This window comes from Grammomys surdaster, unplaced genomic scaffold (assembly GCF_004785775.1).
Source record: "Grammomys surdaster isolate TR1022 unplaced genomic scaffold, NIH_TR_1.0 132, whole genome shotgun sequence".
NCBI lineage: Eukaryota > Metazoa > Chordata > Mammalia > Rodentia > Muridae > Grammomys > Grammomys surdaster.
The window spans coordinates 6347983-6373203 of NW_021604590.1; the positions used below are offsets into that span (position 1 = coordinate 6347983).

At 44.3% G+C, this 25221-nt stretch overlaps 1 protein-coding gene across 1 annotated transcript in view; it reads left to right on the forward strand.

The window, feature by feature from the left end:
• Positions 1-17220, forward strand: part of LOC114616747 (protein THEMIS3-like) — a 45433-nt gene extending 28213 nt beyond the window's left edge. The window contains exons 3-4 of the mRNA XM_028762179.1: positions 10699-11172; positions 16208-17220. Coding sequence (XP_028618012.1) covers positions 10699-11172; positions 16208-17220 — 1487 coding nt within the window. The remainder of the gene's footprint in view (positions 1-10698; positions 11173-16207) is intronic.
• The last annotated feature ends 8001 nt before the right edge of the window (positions 17221-25221 follow it).

Here is a 25221-nt window from a genome sequence, read left to right on the forward strand (position 1 = left end):
GAGAGAGAGAGAGAGAGAGAGAGAGAGAGAGAGAGAGAGAGAGAGAGGTGATGGTTTGAATAAAAATAGTTCTCATAGGCTAATATATTTGAATACTTAATCATCAAGGAGTGCCACTACTTGAGATTAGGCGGTGTGGCCTCTTTGGAAGAAATATGTCACTAGGGTTGGGCTTTGAAGTTTCAAAAGCCTATACCAAGCTCAGAGTTGCTGTCAGCCAGCAGATCAGGATGTAACTTTCAGCTCCTTCTCCAGCACCATGTCTGCCCCCATGCTTCCTGCCTTGCTGATAATGAACTGAACCTCTGAGTCTGTAAGCCAGCCCCAGTTAAATGCTTTCTTTTAATGAGTGGTCTTGGTCATGGTATCTCTTCACACCAATGAATGCTGACTAAGACATGTGGCTGCCACTCAGCATACATTGTCTCACCACATCTTACCACAGCTGCATCTGCATCACAGTGATTGTTATTGGAGATTTGGGCTTTGGAGCTGCACTGATCTCTGTGATATTGGGTGGCCACCTCCTTCTCATTTATTGAGAGACTTTCCTTGCAGAACAGCTGTGAATTAGCACATTGTCTTACAGAATGATGAGAACTTGGGTTTTCCCCCTGTATACCAAGACCAACATCCACAGTGTATTATCCACAGTTCCCAAGAGCAAGGGGGCAGCCATACCAAAAGGGTCACAGAAGCAAGGAGCAGCATTCAGCAGAAACAAGAAGAAAAGAGTCAGGTTAGGTCTGACATTGTAGTAAAGAAGAACCTGTGTAGGAGCCTTGGGGTGACTAGGCCAGGGTATAAGATGGGTCTAGCACCTCACAAAACCAAAATCAGATTTTAAAAGCTTGGCAGCTCACATGGGCTCTGTGTTGTCAAAAGTGTCCTCTAGAGGAATATTTGCTGTCTCTAGGAACTACTCAGCCCGGGAGGAGCAAGCTTCCCCAAGCTGTCAAGTCCCCAGATATCCAAACAACAGATATAGAAGACAAGAACTATCATGAATAGTGTCTTAGTTAGGATCTCTATTGCTGTGAAGAGAAACCATGACCACAGCAACTCTTGTAAAGGAAACCATTTAATTGAGGCTGGCTTACAGTTCAGAGGTTCAGTCCATTATCATCATGCAGGGAAACATGCTAGCTTGTAGGCAGTCATAGTGCTGCAGAAGCCTGGAGTTTTATACTTTTATCCACAGGCAGCAGAAGGGGACTGTCTGCCACACTGCATACAGCTTGAGCATAAGAGATTTCAAATCTCACCCCAACAGTGACACACTGCCTCCAACAAGGCCACACCTACTCTAATAAGATCACACCTCCTATAGTGTCACTCTCTATGGTCCAAGAATTCAAACATATGAGTTTATAGGGGCCAAACCTATTCAAAACACCACAAATATGCATGAAAAAGAACCTTGGATCTGATAGTCTCATGATGAATGTGGTCTTCCCGCCACTGGGTTCCATCAACCAATCACATTTTTGACCCGCATGAAATATTATTTATAGTCTGCCTGTAAATTTTGGGCAGTGTATTTAACACATAATAATAACACCCCGGTTCCCAAGTGTCTGCCACATAAGAAATGCCATGCAGCTGGCAGTCATCTGGAGGTTCTGAGCCTACATGGATGCAGCCAGTTGTGGATGGAATAGAATTTTAACTGCTTCCATATTAAACATTTATAAATTATTTTCTTTACCATTACTAGTAGACAATACAACAATAGCAATTCCTTATTTACATTGCATGTATAGATGATTTTTTAAATATATAAGAGAACGTATCTGTCACCACTCAGGTGTGAAGTAATAGAGGATAATTAGTCCATCACCAAAACTATATCCTAAGACAGTCATAGAAAATAAACAAATAAGTACCATCAGTAGTTTTTAATTAAATATTGAAGACAACCAAAGTGTTCATTAATGAAGTGCTTAGTGACTAGAAGTTGTATTATGCATACGCTGTTTTATTCTGAAGATTGATTATATTCTAGTCATTTATTGGTGACATCCCTGCATTAACTGTCTCTTGTCCCCACCTCACCCTCCTTGCTTTGGCCTTGCAATGTCAGCCCCTCCCCTCCCTGCCCTTCTTTGGGAATCTCCTCTTTGCTCATCCATTGTTCCAAGCTGGGCCATTGGTGTTGGCTCCCCCTCTGGACATCTCTTTGATTAAGCCATGGCCAGTACTTCATGTGAAAGTTACTTTCTACACAGCAACATGTTGGCCCACATCCTCACTGCCACAGGGCATGGCCACCTGGGAAGGCAGAAGGTCAAGTTTAACTGGGGTTACCCCACACTGCCTGAGCAGTACCAGGCTGTAGGGAAGCACCGAGACACGGGGATGGGGTGGGGTGGCAAAGCACAGTCTGAGATGTGGGTCCCTGGGCCTGCAATGAGGCCAGGGTCGTGGGGTTCTCAGACTCGAGAACAGAGTCCTGGTCTGCAGGCTAGGAACAGCATCTAGCCCTGGGCCAGGGGAGGTGGGGAGAGTGGTCTGGCTTGTCCCATGGAGGTGATTGTCCTTGGCTTGATGGAGCCAGGTTGTGGCTGGGAATGCAGAGAAGCTCTCTATGGGAGAAGTAAGCTGCAGTTCTGTAGACAAAGACCTTCCCCAGGTTCCTCACAGTGGATCTTGATGAAACAGACAGTTCATTTCTAAACAGTTTAGTGTCATGGCAGAAAATGGATGCATAAAACCATACCCAACTTCTCAAGGTGAGCCTGAGATTAAATACTTGTGCAGGGAGAAATGTCTTGGAAGAGAAGCTTATTGACTAAGCCCTCCAGGCCTCTAGGTACCTTATTAGCGTGGAGAACACTGTCTTGGGCCTACATGACCATAGGACACGTTTCCTTTGTGTGAGAAGCATGGCAGGTGTTCCAAGTCAGGAGTCTGACAGGGAGCTGGGAGTCACTTAAGCCGCAGGTGTGCCCACTGAGTCTCCAGGTCTTGACCTGCTCTACCTTACCAGACTTCCTGACATGGTTTTACATCCCACAACCATACCTGTTGTTTCGTATTCTTATTCCATCTCTTTGGCTCAGCTATAGGCTTGATGAAAAGAGTGACCTTGTCTGTGTTGCTTGTCACTTAACTTCTCACATTTAGTATGGCCCGGGCACAGAGCAACGGGAGATGCTTCCTGCGTGCCTATTCCCTCTAAAACAATAAATAGATAAATCTTAGATGGGATTACCTCTCCAGTAAGCATATGTCATATATGCACATTATTCTATGTTGTGTGGAATTATTGGGACCTGGTGAGAAGTGGGACTCTGAGAGAAAGATATGAAAAGACTGGAAAGGCCTAAGAGTGGGGGACGCATGGCTTTCTGGAATCTGGTGCAAGTAGTTGTAACCATTGGTTACAGTCACTACACCTTCATTTTTACCTCTTAGATGACTTAGGGAGCACACAGCATTTAACGTGCATTATTAAGCTGATACAGTAGGCCTTTTGTGTTTTCTATACAAGGCATTCAACCAAGTGCAGATCAAAAACACTCTAAAGAAAATTGCTGGTGCTGAGAATGCACATAATCTTTCCCTGGGTCATTAGTCCTTGAACAGCAGCAGAATACCAGGAATAGGTCCTTTGGAGTTGATTTGAAATAGCAGGAAGATGGTACAGGTTATATAGAATTAATACAACCACTTTATAGAAAGGCCTTGAGTATCCTTGAATCAAATCCCTGCAGATATCAAAAGGAGATAACATTATGTTCCAAGCTCTGTATATGGGACTTGAATAGACAAGGGACTAAAAAAAAAGTGTCCCCACCTACAGGACATGACCAGCCAGTGAGGAAGGACTGGACCTCATGATCCTTGGAACAAGGACACATGCCCACACGGATGCGGAAAACTGGACTCAAGGAGATTAACTTAACATCTCCATACTTGGTCCTTCCATCAATGTCTGTATAATATAAGGTTCATGCACATGTCCTGACTTGACTACAAGGACTTTAGGCTATGCTCAGAGGTGGTAAGTCAGCTGTATACCTACACAGCTCTGAGACCAGGAATCTCTGTTCAGTGTCCACCTGTGTTTCCATGGTAGAAATCCAAAACACTGGCCTGAAGGATGCTTGTGTAGTGTGCTACTGGCACTACAGTTCTGAATGAATATGAGTAGCATAGTATAGGGGAATCTTGGGGACCCAACCACAAGCACAGGTCAGTGCCTGGGTCTCCAGTTACCTCCTTCAGATGAGACAAGAAGAGCCATTTGGAATTATATCTCCAAAATCATTTGAACAATGACAGCTAGCAAACTCATGCATCAATATAACTGTGGGGCTGCTGGGACAACCAATGGAAGGGAGGAGGTAGGCTCACCCTCTCCAGCATGGCTGAGGTGTTCTAGTCTGGGTGAGCGAGGCTGCCATCAATCCTCACTGCCTCAGCCCACACCTTCTGTGATGGTTTGTATATGCTTGGGCCAGGGAGTGGCACTATTAGGAGGTGTGTCCTTGTTGGAGTAGGTCTGTCACTATATGCATGGTCTTCAAGACCCTTGCAGGGAAGCCAGTATTCTGTTGGCAACCTTCAGATGAAGAGGTAGAACTCTCAGCTCCTCCTGAACCATGCCTGCCAGCATGCTGCCATGTTTGCACCTTGATGATACTGGACTGAACCTCTGAACCTGTAAGCCAGCTTCAATGAAATGTCCTTTGTAAGACTTGCCTTGGTCATGGTGTCTGTTCATAGCAGTAAAGCCCTAACTAAGACACCTTCTCAACTGAGAGCTGAAATATTCACCCTGGGGACAAGGCTTGAGGCTCCCTCTCAACCTCTTCCTAACTTGGTCAGGTGTGACCCTGGCTCTTGCACCACTAACTGCAGGCTCTGCCTTTCTCCTTGACTGTCTACCTTTCTAGTCATCGGCTTGCTGTGCAGTGGACAGTGTAAAGAGTAGTGTCCTTGCTGGGCAGTGGTGACGCATACCTTTAATCTCAGCACTTGGGAGGCAGAGGTAGGTGGATTTCTGAGTTTGAGGCCAGCCTGGTCTACAGAGTGAGTTCTAGGACAGCCAGGGCTACACACACACACACACACACACACACACACACACACACACACATACAAAGAGTAGTGTTCTTGTTTGTGGGACTGCGTAAGGGTATCCTGGGTCATGGTTGAGCAGGTGCCTAGAACCCCGAGATTCTGCGTGGAATTCTGCGCGAGAACCAGCAGGAGTTCGGTCCCGTCCCCCCCCTCCCCCCCATCATCCAGAATCCTGAAAAGCAGTCACGGTCTCCACAGAGTCACATTGGCCAGGCTATAGGCCTCAGGCCCTAGAGATTTACATACTAATGAAGGCCAGAGGGCAGAGCAAATTAAACATGCCTCCCCCAGATCCTCCCCCAATCCTCCCCCTTTCTCCCTCCCTATATAACTCAGGAAGGCCCTGAGTTTTTGGGGGTACGCCTAGATCCATCTATTATCTGCCATGACAATAAACCTTTTTGGAACCAAGGACTTTCTCGTGTTACTGGGGCCTGCCGCCGCCAAGGCCCTCAGGCCACTGGAACCATAGGACTTCTTCCCTAATGTGGGACCCGCCATGGCGGCGGAAGCCCCTCCGGGGCTTGCACCGCTGTGGCGGCCTTTTTAAATTTTCCCCACACTTGCTGGGCAATGGTGGCATACACCTTTAATCTCAGCACTTGGGAGACAGAGGCAGGTGGATTTCTGAGTTCAAGGCCAGCCTGGTCTACAGAATGAGTTCTAGGACAACCAGGGCTACACACACACACACACACACACAAAGAGTAGTGTTCTTTACATCTTGTCACCTGCCGCTTGCTGTCAAATGATGTTTTATGGACACAAATTTTGGCACCCTGCTTTCTGAGAGTTCTGAATTCCCTGTACTATCCCATTGCCAATGTGCTGTCATGGAAAGGGAATGTGTAATGCAAAGAACAAACTGAATTATCAGCTCAATCTGTGCTGTGTGACCCAAGATGACAAGCACATTGCTTAACCTTGGAGAACCTTATATTCCCTACCTGCAGCAAGAAAACTAGCAGCTGAAATCACGCTGGTACAGATTAAAGGAAACCATAAGATCACAATAGGGTGGTGTGATGGCTTGAATAGCAATGGTCCCCCCTAGATTCATGTGTTTGAATGCTTGACCCATAGGAAGTGGCACTATTAGGAGGCAAGGCCTTGTTGGAGTAGGTGTGACCCTGTTGGAGGAAGTATATCCCTGTGGATCTGGGTTTTGAGGTCTCCTATGTTCAAGCTACACCTAGTGTGGTGCACAGTCTCCTTTTGCTGCCTGAAGATCAAGATGTACAACTCTCAGCTCCTGCAACACTATGTCTGCCTTACAAGTGCCATGCTTCCTGACATGATGATAATGAACTAAACCTCTGAAACTGTAAGCCAGCCCCAATTAAATACTGTCCTTTATAAGAGTTGCCTTGGTCATGGTGTCTCTTTACAGCAATAAAACCCTAAGACAGGTGGTGACTGGCATTCAGTGGATGCTTAATAAATGCTCTCTGCTGCCTGGGAAGTTTTACAAGATCCTTTAGAAGCTAAAGGTTAGGCATTACTATGATTTTTCCTTAATGGTAGTGAAAGAGAAATGAGTGACAGCACCTTGCAATGCCTGGGGCTGTAGGACCCCACTCCTCCTTCACCACAAAGAAGAGTCAGGATGACTGGGGACAGAGCAACAGCTCCTGAGTTTAATGGAGTGGACAGAATCCAGTGCTGCATTTTCTACAGATGGGCATTTCCTACTTGCTGAGCTGAATAACTCCTTTTTGTAACAAGGATAGCAATGTCAAGTCAACAGCTTCTGGGGACTCAGGCAGCATCTCAGTGACAGAAGGAACTGCTTGCCACTTAAAGTGCTTTCCACTGCACTTTCTACTATCATCCGCCTCTGCTGAAGGGTATTCAGCAGGATGCAAACAGCCGTCACTGTGTGGAAGAGGAAAGCAGGCATTTTAAATGCAAGCAAGGCAGTGAGAGCTGGGAGGCCACATAGTTTCCTCACCTCCTGCCTCCTCTGACTAACATGCTCCCCCGAGTGTCTGGTTTCTTCTGAATAGTATTTCCAGAAACATGGCTGGAGCCAGGTTGTTACTGTAGTTGTTTGCTTTGTTTGTTTTTTCAGCTTTGCAAGAGCACATTCTGCGTATAGTATGGGTCTCTCGTTTCCAGTGTAGAAATCAATTGTGGGATCACTACCATAAATCAGTTTTAGACCGGTTTGGTTAGCAGCCCGAGATCCTCCTCTTCCGTTAACTGTTCACCTCTCTTCCCATCCTCTCCCCTCTGCAACCACTAATCCACCAGCTCTACAGATGAGTTCTGAGAAACATTGTTATTTGGAAGAGAAGGGTTTTTTTAAAGCTTTTTTCAATCTGGAACACATCCCACCGTCTTTATGACTACAGTTTCCTGATCCATTTTTCTGGAAAGAGACTCTCTTGGGCTTCTCCTGTCTTGACTGATGTGAATAATGCATAATGTATAAAAAAAAATTGTTTGCGTAAGCTCTTGTTTGGAGTCCTTCCTTCCCACACCTAGAGGTAGAATCACTGACTGCATGGTGAGTCACTGTTTAATATCTAAGGAACCACTGTGTTTATTTCTATAGTAGTGGCCATATTACGTTTTGTTCCTGTCAGCAACACAAACATTAATCCTGTCCCATCTGCACCAACCACTGGTACTTTCTGTGTGCTTGAGGTGTGTGTGTGTGTGTGTGTGTGTGTGTGTGTGTGTGTCTGTGGTGTGGTGTGTTTGTCTGTCTGTGTTGTGGTGTGTGTATTTTGTCTGTGTGTATGTGTGTATGTGTAGGTGTGTATGTCTGTATGTATGTATGTGGTATGTATGTATCTTTTGTCTATATGTCTGTATGTGTGTGGTATGTTTCTTTTTTTAAAGAATTATGTATGTATGTATGTATGTATTTAATGTATAGGAGTATACTGTAACTGTCTTCAGGCATACCAGTAGAGGGTATCAGTTCTCATGACAATTGGTTGTGAGCTACCATGTGTGGTTGCTGGGAATTGAACTCAGAACCACTGGAAGAGCAATCTGTGCTCTTAATTGCTGACCCAACTCTCCAGCCCTGTGTGTGTTTCTTTTAAGATATTATGACAACGATCATGATGCTGATGTAGCTTATTATTATTATCTATGTGGAGAGAGTTCGTGTGAGTGCAGGTGCCCTCAGAGGCTAGAAGATGGCTTTGGATGTGCTGGCACTGGAGCAGTAGGCAGTTGTGAACCACCTGGTGTACATGCTGGAAAAGAACTCAAATCCTCTGCAAGAACAACACATGCTCTTAACCACTGGGCCACCTTTCCAGTCCCATTTGTGTTTTTTCCAGCCAGTCTAATTGGTGTGCAGTGGATATCTCTCTGTCGTTTTGACTTGCATTTTCTAATGTCTGTTTGACCATGTTTCAGTGTGCTTTGGCCATCTGTGCACTCTGGGGAGCAGTGTGTTGCCATCTTTTGACCCTTTCCTAATCAGGTGGCTTCACTGATGTGGGGTCATAGTGTTCTTTATATATTATTAACCCCTTAAAGAATGGTTAGACATTCTCAGCCCATTCTGTGGATTGTATTTTTATTTTCTTTTTTGTTTTTTTTTGTTTGTTCTTGCTTTGTTTTGTTTTGTTTTGTTTTGTTTTGTTTTGTTCTGATTTGTTTGAGACAGGGTCTTTCTACATAACCCTGAATGCCCTGGAACTCGTTATGTAGACAGAGCAGGCTGGCCTGGAACTCACAGAGATCTGCTTGGCTAGAACTAAAGGCATACACCATTACACCCAGCTTGCCTCTCCACTTTCTTGATAGAATTCTTTGATGCAGAAAACATTTTAATTGTTTTGAGGTTCAATCTATTAGGGTTTTTGTTGTTGTTGTTGTTGTTTTGTTTGTTTATTTTGGTTTTGGTTTTTGGTTTTTAAATTTTGTTTTTGTTGGAGGGGAGGTTGGTTGGTTTTCTGCTGTGTTTGTTTGTTTGTTTGTTGCCTGAGCATTTAGTGGAAAAAGCATTGGTTTTTGCTTTCATAAAACCAGAGAAACCCGGCACATACCTTTAGTTTGAGTCACACACTCGGAAAGCAAAGGCAGGTGGATCTCTGTGAGTTGGAGGCTAGCCTGTTCTACATAGTTGAGTTCTAGGACAGCTAGAACTACATAGTGAAAAGTCATTTCAAAAATACATATATACATACATACATCAAATAAATACATAAATCCAAAGGAAGAAAGCCTGTATATGAAAATCAAACAGGAAAACAAAACCACCTGAGGCCATAATGGGAAATCAGCTGTTTCTCTAGAATTAGTTCTCTAAACATTCGGTTGTTTCCACCACATTTCTTGGCATGGGTTAAACAGCAGCTGCTGCGGCCCCTGAGTGTGAGATGCAGCTAACACGTCAGACAGACCAAGATCCAAGTACTTGCTGGTTCCAGAGTCCTTTTAGTCCCAAATGACAGAAAGGCAGTTTAAAACAGCTCAGACAGAAAAGGGAAATTACATGTTCATGTGGCCAAAATGCAGAGCTGGTTTTAACCCGAGCCCGATGCTGTCTCTCAATCATTTCAGGCTTTTCTTTCGTCTTTTTTTTTCCTCTCTCTCTACTGTGACCTGAATGTTCATTTCCCCACCCCCACTTCAAATGCTGAAACCCCAGCCTTCAAGGTAATGGGAGTTGGTGCCTTTAAGAGGTGTTTAGTCAGAGTCCTGATGACAGTAATTTGTTTCCTTATAAAAGAGGCCTAGAGAGTACCCTTGCCTTTCAAGTGAAGTTATCAGGAAAAGATGACCACCTATAAACCAGAAAACAGTCTCTCATTAGACAGTGTGTCTGCTGGCACCTTGATTTAAGACTTCTCAGCCCTGGGTGCTAGAAATAGAGTCCATGTACCGTGATTATAAACCACCTGGTTTATAAACCACCTGGTTTATAACAGCTGACAGGAAAAGCACTCTCCCATCTGTCTCTCTCTCATCCTCTAAATGGCTTGGTTTTGGTTTAGACTTCCTGTTACCTATTGGCCCATTCCTGTGCATTGTGTGTAACTTCCTTTGTGTGGCTGGGGGGTGTGGTCATGAGATATATCTTTGCCTAGCTTATCTTACTATACTGTCCAAGTCCCAGTGAATGCTGATAAGGTCTCTTTGGATCATGTGCCCATCTCTGAATCAGTCTCTATGGCCTGGGAAATGGAAAACTCTTGACTAGTGGTTCATTGTCTTAGGGGATTGTGAACATGCCCAAAACACTGTGAACATGTTACTGAGCATGTGCCTGGTTTCCTTCAGTGGTATCATTCTCTGTTAAATTTGGTGGGATGTTTCTCATTTGACTATATACATATACACATACACATACGCATACACACACATATATATATGAAAACATGCTCTTATAAGATAAAGACTTTTTGATCCATGAGAATTTCCAATAGAATAAGTATCTGACCAAGCCTATAGGATGGGAGAAGAGCTGATTCTCAGGAAGGGGCTCTATGTCCATGGAATCCAGCCAGTGAGTGAGCTGTGTTAAAAGGATAACAATAACCATGGCTGTACTTCTGAACGGTGTGGGGTTTAGAGCCACAGTCCCACTATTCTCCTGCATGATAGACCCTGAGCACTATTTTCTGTTATTTTTCTCTGCAGGGAACTTTCAACTGATTGCAGACCCGGTTTCTTTTGAAACTGTGGCTGATTTAATCCATTCTGTCCGACTTCCCCAGAGTCCTGTAGCCCATAGAAGTCCTCCCCGCTTCCAGAACTTAATCCCCATCTCCACAGATGATGTGCCCGTGAAGCTCAGGAAAGGAGAAACACTGTCCTTAATTGGCTTTGAAGAGAGTCAGGGGAGGAAGCTGCTGCGATGCGAGGTGCTGAGGAAGAAGCCCCCACTGAAACTCCTCCTCCCCATGGACTGCAGGGGCTACTTCCTGGAATGCCAAGATGACCAGTTCTACTCCATTGATACCATCGTGAAGTGGAAGCTGCTTGCAGGGAGGAAACGCAGGGTTAGGGTGCAAGCAGGACATCGTCTAAGGCTTCTTAGCCCCCTGGTTCCAAAGCACTTTACAGGACATTTAGTTTTGCATCCCTATTTCTCAGTGATGGCGTATCTGCCAGGTAAGTAATGCAAAATAGTTTGGAGCATTGTGTTAGTCTGTTTTCTAATCCTAGAACAAAAATCCTTGAGGAGGGGACGCTTATTTAAAAAAAAAAAAATGAGGTTTTATAAATCAGCTCTGGAGAGTGAAAGGGCGTGACACAAGCTCCGGCAGAACTTCACAGTGGGTGAAGTCACCACGGCAGGGTTTTGCACTAGAGAAAGATCGTGTGGTAAGACAGGAAGCCATAGCAGGGAGTCAGTATCGCTGTCCTAAGACCCTCTCTTGAGAAAAGAGCAAGCCAGTGTGCTACTAGAACTGCCTTGATCCTACCATGTCTTAACATCACCCCTCTAGGGGCCAGGTTTTTAGAACAGGGATCTTGCGGGACAGGCTTAGATCATATTCAAGTACCCGTGCCACAGGCGATGAAAGAACAACGCCCCCTACAGGCGTGGGAGGGTATTTGCTTCGAGGCCTTGTGATGGACTAAAAAGCAGTGGCTCTGGGCTGGGCAGGCAACTTGCCAAGGCCCAAAGATTTGTAGATTGGTGGGGTGAGGAACCCCGGAAACAGCTGCAAAGATCCCATTTTCGGAAAGCGGTTAGATCTCACCTCACTGGCCTCACCCCTTGATTTATGAAGAACTATCAGATGCTGAAGATGCATTCCCCCCGAGAGATGATTTATCCTCTGAGTTACATATCTGCTCCATCCCATCGGCCAACATTACACTCTTATCATCATATATATTTAAACACATTCCTGTAGTAGACCTAAGATGCTTTAATTTTACTCCCTTAATAAATATCCATACCGTGGTGACAACCAGGTGGGTTGGTGAGCAGATAAAAAAGAAGTCTCTCCTTTGAGAAAATTTATTATTGATGTATTTTCTTATATGTTATCATAAAAGCTAGTCCCTCACCACCCATTAGTTTTATGGTGTTGTTTATGGTCCACGTGAAAGCCAGGTTCCAGTGCATTCTTTCATCTTCTCACCAACCCTGTCACTTTATCGTCCTTTGCAGAAAAGAAATGCTGCATTATATTAAGCATGAATTTACAGCAGCCTTAAAATTTCGCTTGCCGGAAGATCCCTTTAAGTAAGCAATGGTTGTAAAAGACTAATTTAGCTCCGCGGTCAGGCATGAAGATTCCTGGTCGCCATTGTTGGGTTTCCAGTAGAAACCTTGCTTTGATTTGTTGCTACAGCTTTGTTTATTGGCCATATTTAGACTGACTGTGACATGTTCCCCGAACCCTCGCTCCACACTGTCTCCACAGCTCATGTCTGTTTTTTTATTCTCAGTCTGCTCAGTCTTTTGAGTAACGAGCCGACAACAGCTGTGGGTGTGATGGAAGGGGTTGGTCTAGCATCGCAGCCCCGAGGGTCACTCACCTGTGTGCAGTTTGAAAATGACCCCAGAAGCAGCTTTCTCACCTGTTCATCTAAGAGTCAGTCCTCTTCCCAATCGATTGTTGGTGAGCAGCTTCTCTCCTTGTCAAGATGAATGAATAGTGCTTATTGCTAAAAATAACGAGGCAAGACTGAGGCTGTGGCCTAGCGGTCGATCATGTGCTTAGCATGTGTGAAGCACTAGGTCTAATCCATAGCACTGAAAGGGTGGAAGAGGTTGGAGAGATGGCTTCTGTGGGGACATGCATACATATGACGTATATACACATATATGCACACATACACACAAACATGAATAAAAACAAATAAGTCATTTTAAATCACTCAAAGTGACTATATTAGAAATCAACTGAGAAATTGAAAACAAGTTTATTTATACTCACTTTAGAATAACAATAAATGTATTTCATCTTCAAAAATAGTTGGCAGACCAGTAAGATAGCTTGGAGATGATTTTTAAAAAAGGACATACATAGTTAAACCTTCTGGTCATTTTCACATTTTGATTTTTAAGGAAAACCTGAATGTGGGGAGGGCTGATAAATGAGAGGCAGATGCTTGTTCCTTGTGTTGTGTAAATGTTGGCTCTTTTCATTGTCTGGTCAATGCCATCTTCCATTTGGAATTTCTGAAGTTTAAAAGAATACATGGAGATACATGGAGATCCCCCTAATACTACCATAATAGTAAGATGCATCTTCAAAGATAATTTAAACAAAGGGACAGAGACTGGGGCTGGCCTGTGAAGATGGTATCAACCCACCTTCCTTGCTTCACAGAATAGCTAACCAAGAAACGGAAGTACTAATTGTACTTAGGAACGTGAAGGAGGAAGAGGAATTCCGACCACACTGCTGCTCTGTGCCCCAGCCAGGCTGGCCTAGGATTTGCTAATTGCACAAGGAAGGATAACTGTTTTCTGAGACTGTCTCCTATATTCTGTCTAGAGATGCTTTTGCATCTTTCACAGCCAATGAGTGCTTCCTGGCTCTGAAGAAGAATGTGGATTCTTTTTATCAATCCTGTATTAAATTCTTCTCTTAAATTCATATATATATATATATATATGAAACAACACCCTTCACAATAGTCACAAACAATATAAAATATTTTGGTGTGACTCTAACCAAACAAGTGAAAGATATGTATGACAAGAACTTCACGTTTCTGAAGAAAGAAATTGAAGAAGACCTCAGAAAATGGAAAGGTCTCCCATACTCATGGATTGGCAGGATTAATAGAGTAAAAATGACCACCTTGCCAAAAGCAATCTACAGATTCAATGCAATCCTTATTGCAAATTCCAAATTCCAAATTGAATTCCAAATCAATTCTTCACAAAGTTAGAAAGAGCAATTCTCAAATTCATTTGGAATAACAAAAAAAAAAAAAAAAAACCCAGGATAGCGAAAACTATTCTCAACAATAAAAGAACTTCTGGAGGAATCACCATCACTGACCTCAAGCTGTACTACAGAGCAATAGTGATAAAAACTGCTGGTACAGAGATAGGCAGGTAGATCAATGGAATAGAATTGAAGACCCAGAAATGAACCCACACATCTATAGTCACTTGATCTTTGACAAAGGAGCTAAAACCATCCAGTGGGGGGGGGGGGGAAGACAGCATTTTCAACAAATGGTGCTGGTTCAACTAGAGGTCAGCACATAGAAGAATGCAAATCGGTCCATTCTTATCTCCCTGTACAAAGCTCAAGTCCAAGTGGATCAAGGACCTCCACATAAAACCAGATACATTGAAACTAATAGAAGAGAAAGTGGGGAAGAGCCTTGAACACATGGTCACAGGGGAAAAGTTCTTGAACAGAATACTAATGGCTTATGCTCTAAGACCAAGAATTGATAAATGGGACCTCATAAAATTGCAAAGCTTCTGTAAGGCAAAAGGCACTGTCAATAGGACAAAATGGCAACCAACAGATTGGGAAAAGATCTTTACCAATCCTACATTCGATAGAGGGCTAATATCTAATATATACAAAGAACTCAAGAAGTTAGACTCCAGAGAACCAAATAAACCTATTTAAAAATGGGGAACAGAGCTAAACAGAGAATTCTCAACTGAAGAAACTCAAATGGTTGAGAAATGTTTAACATCCTTAGTCATCAGAGAAATGCAAATCAAAACAACCCTGAGATTCCACCTCACAGCAGTCAGAATGGCTAAGATCAAAAACTCAGGTGATGGGGTTGGGGATTTAGCTCAGTGGTAGAGCTCTTGCCTAGCAAGCACAAGGCCCTGGGTTTGGTCCTCAGCTCTGGAAAAACAAAACAAAAAACAAAACAAAACAAAAACCCTCCGGTGATAACAGATGCTGGCGAGGATGTGGAAAAAGAGGAGCACTCCTCCATTCCTGGTGGGATTGCAAGCTGGTACAACCACTCTGGAAATCAGTCTGGCAGTTCCTCAGAAAATTGGACATAGTACTACTTGAGGACCCAGCTATACCACTCCTGGGCATATACCCAGAAGATGCTCCAACATGTAATAAGGGCATGTGATCCACTTGTTCATAGCAGCCATATTTATAATAGCCAGAAGCTGGAAACAACCCAGATGTCTCTCAACAGAGGAATGAATACAGAAAATCTGGTACATTTACACAATGGAGTATTACTCAGCTATTAAAAACAATGACTTCATGAAATTCTTAGGCAAATGGATGGAACTAGAAAATATCATCCTGAGTGAGGTAACTCAGTCACAAAAGAACACACACAGTATGCACTCACTGATAAGTGGATATTAGCCCAAAAGTTCGGAATACCCAAGATTCAGTTCACAGACCATATGATGCTCAAGAAGAAGGAAGACCAAAGTGTGGATGCTTCAATGCTCCTTAGAAGGCGGAACAAAATACTCACAGGAGGAAATATGGAGACACAGTGTGGAGCAGAGACTGAAGGAAAGGCCATCCAGAGACTGCCCTACCTGGGGATCCATCTCATATACAGTTACAAAACCCAGACACTATTGTGAATGCCCAGAAGTGCTTTCTGACAGGAGCCTGATATAGCTGTCTCCTGAGAGACTCTGCCAGAACCTGACAAATACAGAGGCAGATGCTCGCAGCCATCCATTGAACTGAGCACGGGGTCCCCAATGGAGGAGTTGGAGAAGGGACTGAAGGAGATGAGGGGGTTTTCAGCCCCATGAGGGGAACAATAATGTCAACTGGCCAGACTCACCAGAAGTCCCAGGGACTGGACCACCAACCAAAGAGTACACATGGAAGGACCCATGGCTCTGGCTGCATATGTGGCAGAGGATGACCTTGTTGTTGTCAGTGGGAGGAGTGGCCCTTGGGCCTGAGGGTGTTCCATGCCCCAGCGTAGGGGAATGCCAGGGCAGGAAGACAGGAGTGGGTGAGTGGGAGGGCACCCTTACAGAGGCAGGGGGAGGGGGATGTGATGGGGGTTTCCGAATGGGGGACGTGGAAAGGGGAAACAATTGAAATGTAAATAAAGAAAATATCCAATAAAAAATATGAAAAAAAAAGAGGATTGTAAAGTGTAGGCACATGAACAACCACATGAATCCATTAGCAGTGATTTCTTCCAAACTCACGCCTTTCTCAAAAGCCTCACACTGTCTCCCTTTTGACTTTCCCAGGTGAGACCCAGGTTAGCATCCTCTCTGATCTGGACATCAGTGTTACTGAGATTGCCTGCTTAGATCGTAAGCCCAAGACAACAATGAGACAAATATACAGCATGGAAGAAAACAAGTTCCCGGTGAGAATTAAAATAATGAGCATGGTCCGGTCGGAGAACAAGATGTACCCGAAGCCTCTGAAGTGTGGGCAGCTCTTAACCATCCTCAAGACTAAAGATGTGAAAAAATTTGTTGCCACTGAGATTTCCCAAGGAAAGAAAGGGAGGCGTTTTCTCATCCCACACACCTATCAGGGCCTGGTGCTTAGGAGAGGTCGTTATTTTTATGCTGTCTCTGATGTTGCTGCTGCCATGAGACATGGACAGATCTGCTTCCAGGCCTCCAGGGACTACACCTCCTCCCTGGGACCTTTTGCATCTTTCACAGCCGGTGAGTGCTTCCTGGCCCTGAAGAAGAGTGCGGTGTCTGCCAAGATTCACAATAAGCTACACAGGGTGGAAGTCCTTAAGTGTGTGAATATTACCACCAAAGCCCATGTCAAACTGCCTTTGTTCGCAGTAGGAGAGTTCCTGGAGCTGTTTGATGATGCTGGACCAGGGACCCTGCTGGAGCTATGCCAAGTCACGAAACTGCCATGCCACATCAGAGTGGCCAACCCAGATCCCTCCATGACTAGAGATCCTCTGTATGGAACTGAGGAACTGAGAATTGAAAATGTCATCATTGAACAATGCCTCATAGCTAAAGACGAACCATCAAAGGAGGACATAATCTCCTCAGAAGACATATACACAGAGTGGCCAGAAGCCACATTTGAAATCCCAATTGAGAAGTCAAGCTGTGAAGTCTTGGTGGTGGAAGAGCGTTCATGGATAGCGGATGTTGGGAAAGAGAGATACACGCCTCTCCAGAGCATCCAGGAGGTCACTAAAGAGTCTCTGGCCTTTAGTAATTACTTGATCATTCCCTGTCCACCGCCACTTGCTCCGAAGCCCAGAAGATTGTTTTAAAACAGAAAATGTGACTATTCTCCCTTGCTTTGTTTACAGAATCACCAGCACGCTCAGGAACTGTGTATTTGGATCTCTAGAGCCAAAAAGGAGCCCCCAGAGGTGGGAGCCCAGATGAAATCGCAGGTGTTGAAACACTATTTCCAACACCCCTGTACATTTGCTATAAGTTGTGTTTTCATTCTGTTACTGTGACAAAATGCTTGCAATAGATAATCAGCTCATAGGGGTCAGAGGGGAAGATTCCTTTGGTTTCAGAGTTTCAGAGATTTGAGTCATGATCACTTAGCCCCACTGCCATCACAGTGGAAATGTGCAGTGGATCAAAGCTGCCCACCTCATGCCTGTTGGGCAGGAAGCAGAAAGGTTCCCATGTTCCTTTCTATATGCCCCCAGTAATATAACCCCCTTCATCAAGGCACTGCCTGTTGATGGTTTCATGATCTCCCAAAAGCACTATGCACTAGAGACCAAGTCTTTAACACACGAGCCTTTGTGGGACTCCATTGCAGCTGGGCTGGAGAGATGGCTCAGTGGTTAAGAACACTGACTGCTCTTTCAGAGGTACTGAGTTCAATTCTCAGCAACCACATGGTGGCTTACAAACCATCTGCAGTGTGATCTGATGTCAGCTTCTGAAGTGTGGTTGAAGCTACAGTGTACTCATATATGTAAAATAAATAAAAATGTATAAAGACCATCCCAGCTGCCTGGGAGACAGACTTTTTCCTTGATGTGCATGGGAAGTAGGGCTCTGATACTGTGCATGGCTACAGCACTCTTCTTTCAATTAAGGTAAAATTCTATTTATTCAGCAGGAATGTGTGTTTGTCATCAAACATGACTGTCCATATGGTCCCAGGTTTGGAACCACCTCCTCCCATTTCCTTCACTGTAAGAGTGCCTGGCATGTAGTACACACTCAAATAAATCTCTTGGATAAATAATTGAGAGCACACTTTAATTTGTTAGCACCTCCGTTGGTACTGTGTCTGCCTCTTGCCACTCTGTAAGGAAGGTGCCCCCCCACCCCCCACCCCCCCACCCCTGGTTGCTCAAAGCAAACAGCTGGAAAACTTTCCCTTACCCATCCAATTAATCAAAAGGTCACCATGTCCAACCAGTTTCTACAATTCCTATTTTTTAAAGATTTATTGCAGGGCAGTTGTGGCATACGCCTCTAATCCCAGCACTTGGGAGGCAGAGGCAGGTAGATTTCTGAGTTCGAAGCCAGCCTGGTCTACAGAGTGAGTTCCAGGACAGCCAGGGCTACACAGACAAACCCTGTCTCGAAAAAGAAATATTTATTTATTTATTTATTTAATATATAGGAGTACACTGTAGCTGTCTTCAGACACATCAGAAGAGGACATCAGATCCCACTACAGATGATTGTGAGCTACCATGTGGTTGCTGGGAATTGAACTCAGGACCTCTGGAAGAGCAGTCAGTGCTCATAATCGCTGAGCCGTCATCTCTCCAGCCCCCGACAATTCCTGTTAAATCTCTTACCTCTCACCTTTGCCCAGTTCCGTCTCAGACCCTTGTCGGGATCAACATGTCTCTCTTCTCATTGTTAATCTTCTATCGAGTCCAACCACTTTCCTGTCCGCTCTCCATTCTAAGCAAAGAGATACCTCAAGACCAACATATGAAGAGATGTCTAAGCAAAGAGATACCTAAGCAAAGACCAAAATATGATGAGATAAACCCTTCAGAGCCCAACTGTCTCTATTGTCTTAAGATAAAGTCCAGTCATCTAGAGCAATTCCTAGGGCTGTTCATCTACTGTCCAGTAGCCTCTGACCTCTACCCTAGCTTGTTTCTCTATCACTCTGAGCTCCAGCCAGACCAGACATATTCTGGATTTCCCTGGTATGGCTTTGAACCCATGGTTGCAACATCAGTTTGCCTTCTCCTTCTACTTTCTTAAGCATAACTTCTTCCCATTCTCCAACTAACTTGCTGTGCACTGCACCCCTCCAAGTGACTTCTCTGTGCTTCAAGTCCAGCTTAGTCTCTGCTCTACCTACTTCAGAATCATAGTCCAATGGATAAAAATGGACGGTGCTGGCAGGTGGAGAGACAGCTTAGCAGTTAAGAGCACTGACTGCTCTTCCAAAAGGACCTGGGTTCAATTCCCCAGCACCCACATGGCAGCTCTCAACTGGTACTTCCAGTACCAGAGTATCTGACACCCTCACACAGACAGACATGCAGGCAGAACGCCAATGTGTGTGAATTAAATCAATAAATCATTTAAAAACAAAAAAGTGGACAGCACTGTGGTTAGATAGATGATGACTATATCCTCCACAGTGACAGCTCCTCCTCTGGAGCTTTGTGTTCACCCTGCCAACTGGATAATCCTGACTTCAACTGGATAATCCTGACTCCAACTGGATAATCCTGACTTCTACTCTCTGGTTGTAGAACTGAAGGAGACAGTCTGTAAGACCAGAGCACAAGGCCTGTAGTATATGTATGTGGGCAGCCACTAGACAGGTGCTCAATGACTGTGTCTCCACCGCTTCTCTGTGGCGGTTGAAATGAGCAATGTCCTCCACAAGCTCTGGTAGTTTGTGGCACTATTTGGAGATGTTATGGAGCCTTTAGGTAGCGTCAGAGGAAGCATGTCCCTGAGGGCACACTTTGAGAATGTAGAGTCTCCTCCCGTTTCCAGTTTGCTTTCTGTGTTTCCAACTTACAATATAAGATGCGAACGACCACTCAGCTCATTGTGCTCGCAGTAAAAGATGTGATCGCTCAGCTCCCTGCTCCTGCCTACCACTTGCTGACAAGCTTTCCTGCTGTAACAGACTCGAAGTCCTCTGGGACCACACACCAAAACCAACTCTTCCACAGACTGCTTTTGGTCATGGTATCTTATTGCTACAGAAAAAATAACTGATACTCCTTCCCCGCCTTAGTTAGTATCACAAAGTCACTTCAGTGCAGGAGGACATCTGCCTTCACTGAAAAATCTTAATAGAAGTATAATGAAAGTCAAGAGCTTGGAAACTGGCTAAATAGGGTGGATCAGAGAGTGTGGAACCAGGGGCCAATTCTGTTTTGGACCATGCTTTAGAGCTGTGTCAACCAGAGAGCAAGAACTTCTCTGTGACTTCTCAAACACCAGAGCCTGAGGAGGATATTTCTCATTTCAACCACCATGGAGAAGCGGTGAAGACACAGTCGTTGTCTAGTGGCTGCCCATATATACTACAGGCCTTGTGCTGTGCTCTTACAGACTGTCTCCTTCAGTTCCACAATAATGAGTGAATGGGAATCAGTATTATATCGGTTGGCAGGGCCAGTTGCTATGTCTAGTGCGATGTGTGATTGCTAAAGGTTCCTTGCTCAGAGTATCTGTGTTCTGTTTCCCTCTGGGGAAACAGAAAACCCAGTTTGCCAGTCTGGCAAGAGGTCTGAGAACAGAGTAGGAATCTGGAAGGGCTTTGGAGACCAGTGGCTTACTTGGAAGATGGTCCTGGGATGTAGAGGTGAATACACCAGGAGAGAGAGGGAAACAGTACAAGCCATCTCATGGGCAGATCCTGCTGTGGGCCACAGCATAGGCACCCATTTATTTGCCTATGTCTGTTCTGTGGCTGCCTATACCCTATAATGTAGAGATGAACAGTTATGATAGAGACTTAGTCCAGTCCACCAAACCTAAAATATTTTCTGTATGGCCATTTAAAGGAAAAACTTGCCAACTCTGGTTTGGACCATGCTTCAGAGCTGTGCCAACCAGAGAACAAGAACCCCTCTATGACTTCTCAAGGACTAGGAAATCTGAGGACCTTAATTTGTCTCTCCCTCGGTCAGGCATGCTCTTAAAATGGCTATGTCAGATTCACAGGTTCTTATAGTAAGAAATTGATTGCATATTTAGATAGCAGTCAGTGCCAAAGTGAGCCAGGCAGGGCACAGACAGCTCCTGCTACAGGGGAATGTCTCCAAGTATACTCATTCTGAGTAGGCATCCATCATGGTGCCTGGGGGAAATAGCTTCATGTAAACCCATGGGAAGGAGCAATTATGGAAACTAGCTTGTACATAATGAGATTGTCCTGTTATGAGTATCTTCTCTAGAGATGGGACAGTGTGTAGGCCCTGTGTAGTGAATGTGCTATACTGTTACATCCTGATAGACCAGGATGAGCTTGCTTCAGAGACTGTGCTGGAAGATGACTCACAGAAGCAAGCTTCGTGTGTACAAGTAAAGATGTTAGAAAGACAAGCTATGGAGACCCAGGGTCTGGGGATCTGGCTGAGCACAGAGCTGTCTCCCTCAAATCTCTAATGCCTAAAACTTTGAAGGAGTGAGCACAAAGAGAAAATAGAATTTTGCCAGCCTGAGAAATGCAAGTAATAGGACACCCAAGTTTATGCCTGAAACTACAGATGTTATGGCCTCTCAATGTAAAAGAGAACTTGGAAGAGAATGAGGGAGGTCTCCCTTCTCGCAATGGAACCAGAAGCAAATGTGGTCTCCCTTTCCTTGTCCCTCACACATTGTGTTCATGTAGCTCTTTTATTTATGATATTTATTAGAATTACTTACAGGTTGTGCTTCAGCTAATTTAATAATGACACCTATGTACAGAAGATTCAAGAGTCCAGTAGTTGCTCAGTCCACAGGGCTGGGTGTCTCAACTGGTCTTAGTGTATGCCAGAATCCTGAAGAAGCAGCTCTAAGGCCAGTGAAAGAATGGATTTGCTAACAAAAGGAGACAGCAAGCAGGCAGAGAGCAAAGCTTTCTTCTTGTAGGACATTATACACAGCAACAGTTCTCACCCCTTCAAAGGGTCATGTATAAAATCCAGGCTCTACTAGCTTACTGTTTTCAGAGTAGACTCTAACCCTGGATCTTTGCATCTCGTGAGCACAGGAGACTTTGCACACCTGGGTGACTCTGTATCTGTCAGAACCTCACAGTCCTATAAATCTGACAGGAGATTTGAAAGACACCCTGCTCTTCCCTAGACTCTTCCAGTCAACTGTGCACAGTCCGGTTGTCTCTCATTCCTCTGATTGATAAGAGCCTTGTACAGACAACACAGAGGAGTCAAATTCAATTGTGATTTGTGAGATAATGCCAGAAGCTATGGGCCTGCTCTATACGCCCCATTACTTAGACTAGAAAATATGTCTCTGAGTTGTCTAGCTTTCCAAAAACACACAGAAATACTTGCTTTATTTTAATCAGTACCTTTTTATGTGATAAAAGTAAAGCATACCAAAAACATCTGCTATAACAAAACATAACCTAAAAATAAAATGGAAAGCTGCATGCCAAATCTTGGGAAAATATTTCTAACAGTTATGACAAACTAATGATAACAGTGAGGGTATTATACAGAATAGTCTGGGCAACTAGAAAGAGTCATGTAATGAGAAAAATAGGGAGGTTAAACAGAAAATCAGAGGCACTATAAGAGAAATAGCCAGTAAATACATTAAGCAATGCTTAGCTTTGCTATTAACGGTGGAAATTAAAACATTAGAAAATAAGTCTTTTCTTCCATTGTAATGCACAAGTTTAGAATTTTGCCAGAATTTTCTAAGGATAATGCTCTAATTGGTCTGAATCATGTAAGGAAGAAGTAAGATGTCTGTCCTTCCTGGCCTCAGAACAGGAAGGGGTGTGGGTTTGGGTATCTGGTCGTTGAAATTAGGAAGATATCTAAGTAGTTCATGCCTTTAATCCCAGCACTTGAGAGGCAGAGGCAGGAGGATATCTGTGAGTTAGAATTCAGCCTGGTCTACATAGTGAGTTCTACAACAGCCAGGGATACAGAAGAAGATGGAGACAAAAAAGTCAGCTGTCTTTGAGCAAACATTCTCACAGCTGAAGAGTACTTTATGTTTCTTAAAAAAAAAAAAAAGATTTTTAAAATTTACTGCCCATGTGCAGAGAAAGAAGTACTTTGGAGCAAGCATGTGTTCTTAAATGAAAAGTCTTCATCCAATCCTTCCCTTCAAGGCTCAGGCATCTCTCTACTCGGAAGAGGAAGCAGAAAGGTTATTAAAGACCATCATGAAGTGTGTCTCTAAAGAGAAGAGTCTTCCAGATAAAAGAGGATTGATGAACATCCAAACTCACAGAGTCTGTAGCTCTGTAAGATCTGCACAGGCTCAGGCCAAATGGGGAAAGTGGACATGAGGTCCTAGCCCTAACCAAGAAGCTATCTGCACTTGCTCCCCACTGGCAAAGAGAAACATCCCTTCTCTCAGGGTGTTTGATCAATCACACTCCAGGAGTAATTGACTAATACAAATTGAACTCTATGGCATTTATTGGTTTGAGGGGAGGTGGAAACTTTGGTATTGAGGGTCATTTCTTGTCTTATTTGTCTTTACTCGTTTAGGTTTTTGTTTGTTTTTTTTTTTTTTCAAAGAGAGAGGGGGCATGGAGTTGGGTGAGTGGTAAGTGGGGAGTGTCCTAGTTACTTATCTGTCGTGGTGAAGAACACCAAAACCAAGGCAATGTACAGCAGAATTTATTTGTGGCTTGCTTACAGTTTTAGACTGTGAGTCCATGCTGATCATGGCAGGAAGCAGGCAGCAGACAGGTAGGCACGGCACTGGATCAATAGCTGGGAGCTCACATCTGATCCATAAGCATGAGCAGAAGGAGAACATTAACTGGGAATAGTACAAGTGTTTGGATCCTCTCCCCTCACCCTCCACCCCACCAGGGACACACCTCCTCCAACAAGGCTACACCTCCTAATCCTTCCCAAATAGTTCCATTAACTGAGACCAAGCACTCAAATGAGCCTGTGGGGGCTATTCCCATCCAAAACGACACAGGGAGGATCTGAGAGGAGTTTGGGGAGAGAAAAACATGATCAAAATATACTGTATGGAAAAAACGGTGTATGTGTGTGAACATGAGTTTATGAACCCCATGTGTGTGTAGTTACTATAGTTCCAGGTGGTTCTGTGCTATCACAGGAGTGCTGGAAACCAAACTTAGGTCCCCAGAAAGAGCAGCACGTACTCTGAACTGCCGAACCGTCTCTCTGACCCAGCTCTGCGTTTTTTTAAATGAAATGATTTGTCAAGTTCAGGCTCCCCACCTTCCCCTTCTATTTCAGGGTTCCTTGGTCGTTTATTCCACAAAGCAAAACCTTTCCAGCGGTATAGTTTCTGAAATTTTAAAGTAAACCGTGTTTCAGTTTGTTTGTTTGCTTGCTTGCTTGCTTGTTGTTTTTTAATCATTTCTTAATTTTTACTGTATTTTTACATGAAATTATTTTTTCTTTATTTTTACTTAAAATTTCCAAAATAACAATACAATGAACTCACTCAAAACTCACTGTGTGCCGCAGTCTCGACTGTTATGGCATATGCAGCTGCTTCCTGCCAAACTGAGAGCCACGGGCACAGGCAAGGATCAGCAGCGGTATCTTAGGTGTTCTCCGCCTTTGGCCAAGGATGAAGCTAAGGGTTCACACTTAAGCATTTTCTCGCCCCCTCCCACCCTGACACTTCCCATCTCCTCCCTCAGCGATTCGATTCGTGAAGTCACTGAAGAGTTCCTGCAAATCATGCTCATTCTAAATCTGTCTAACCCCTTCCTTGTGATCAGAGTTAGGTCAAACATTTCCAGCCAGAATATCGTATGAGGAACTTGGGAGTCTCTCTCGCTGCATCACAGCATGAACAGGGTGTAGTCGGTGGTATTATGTTCTCTCTCTCTCTCTCTCTCTCTCTCTCTCTCTCTCTCTCTCTCTCTGTTATTTTATTTATTTACATTTAAAATGTTATCCCCCTTCCTGGTTTCCTTTCCGAAAACCCCCTATCCCATTCCCCCCTCCCGTCCACCCCCACCCCCCCACCCCCGCTTCTATGAGGGAGCTCATCCACCTACCCACTCACTCCCGCCTACAGCCCTAGCATTCCCCTACCCTAGGTCATCAAGCCTTCACAGGACCAAGGGCCTCTCCACCCACTGATGCCAAACAAGGCCATCCTCTGCTACATAT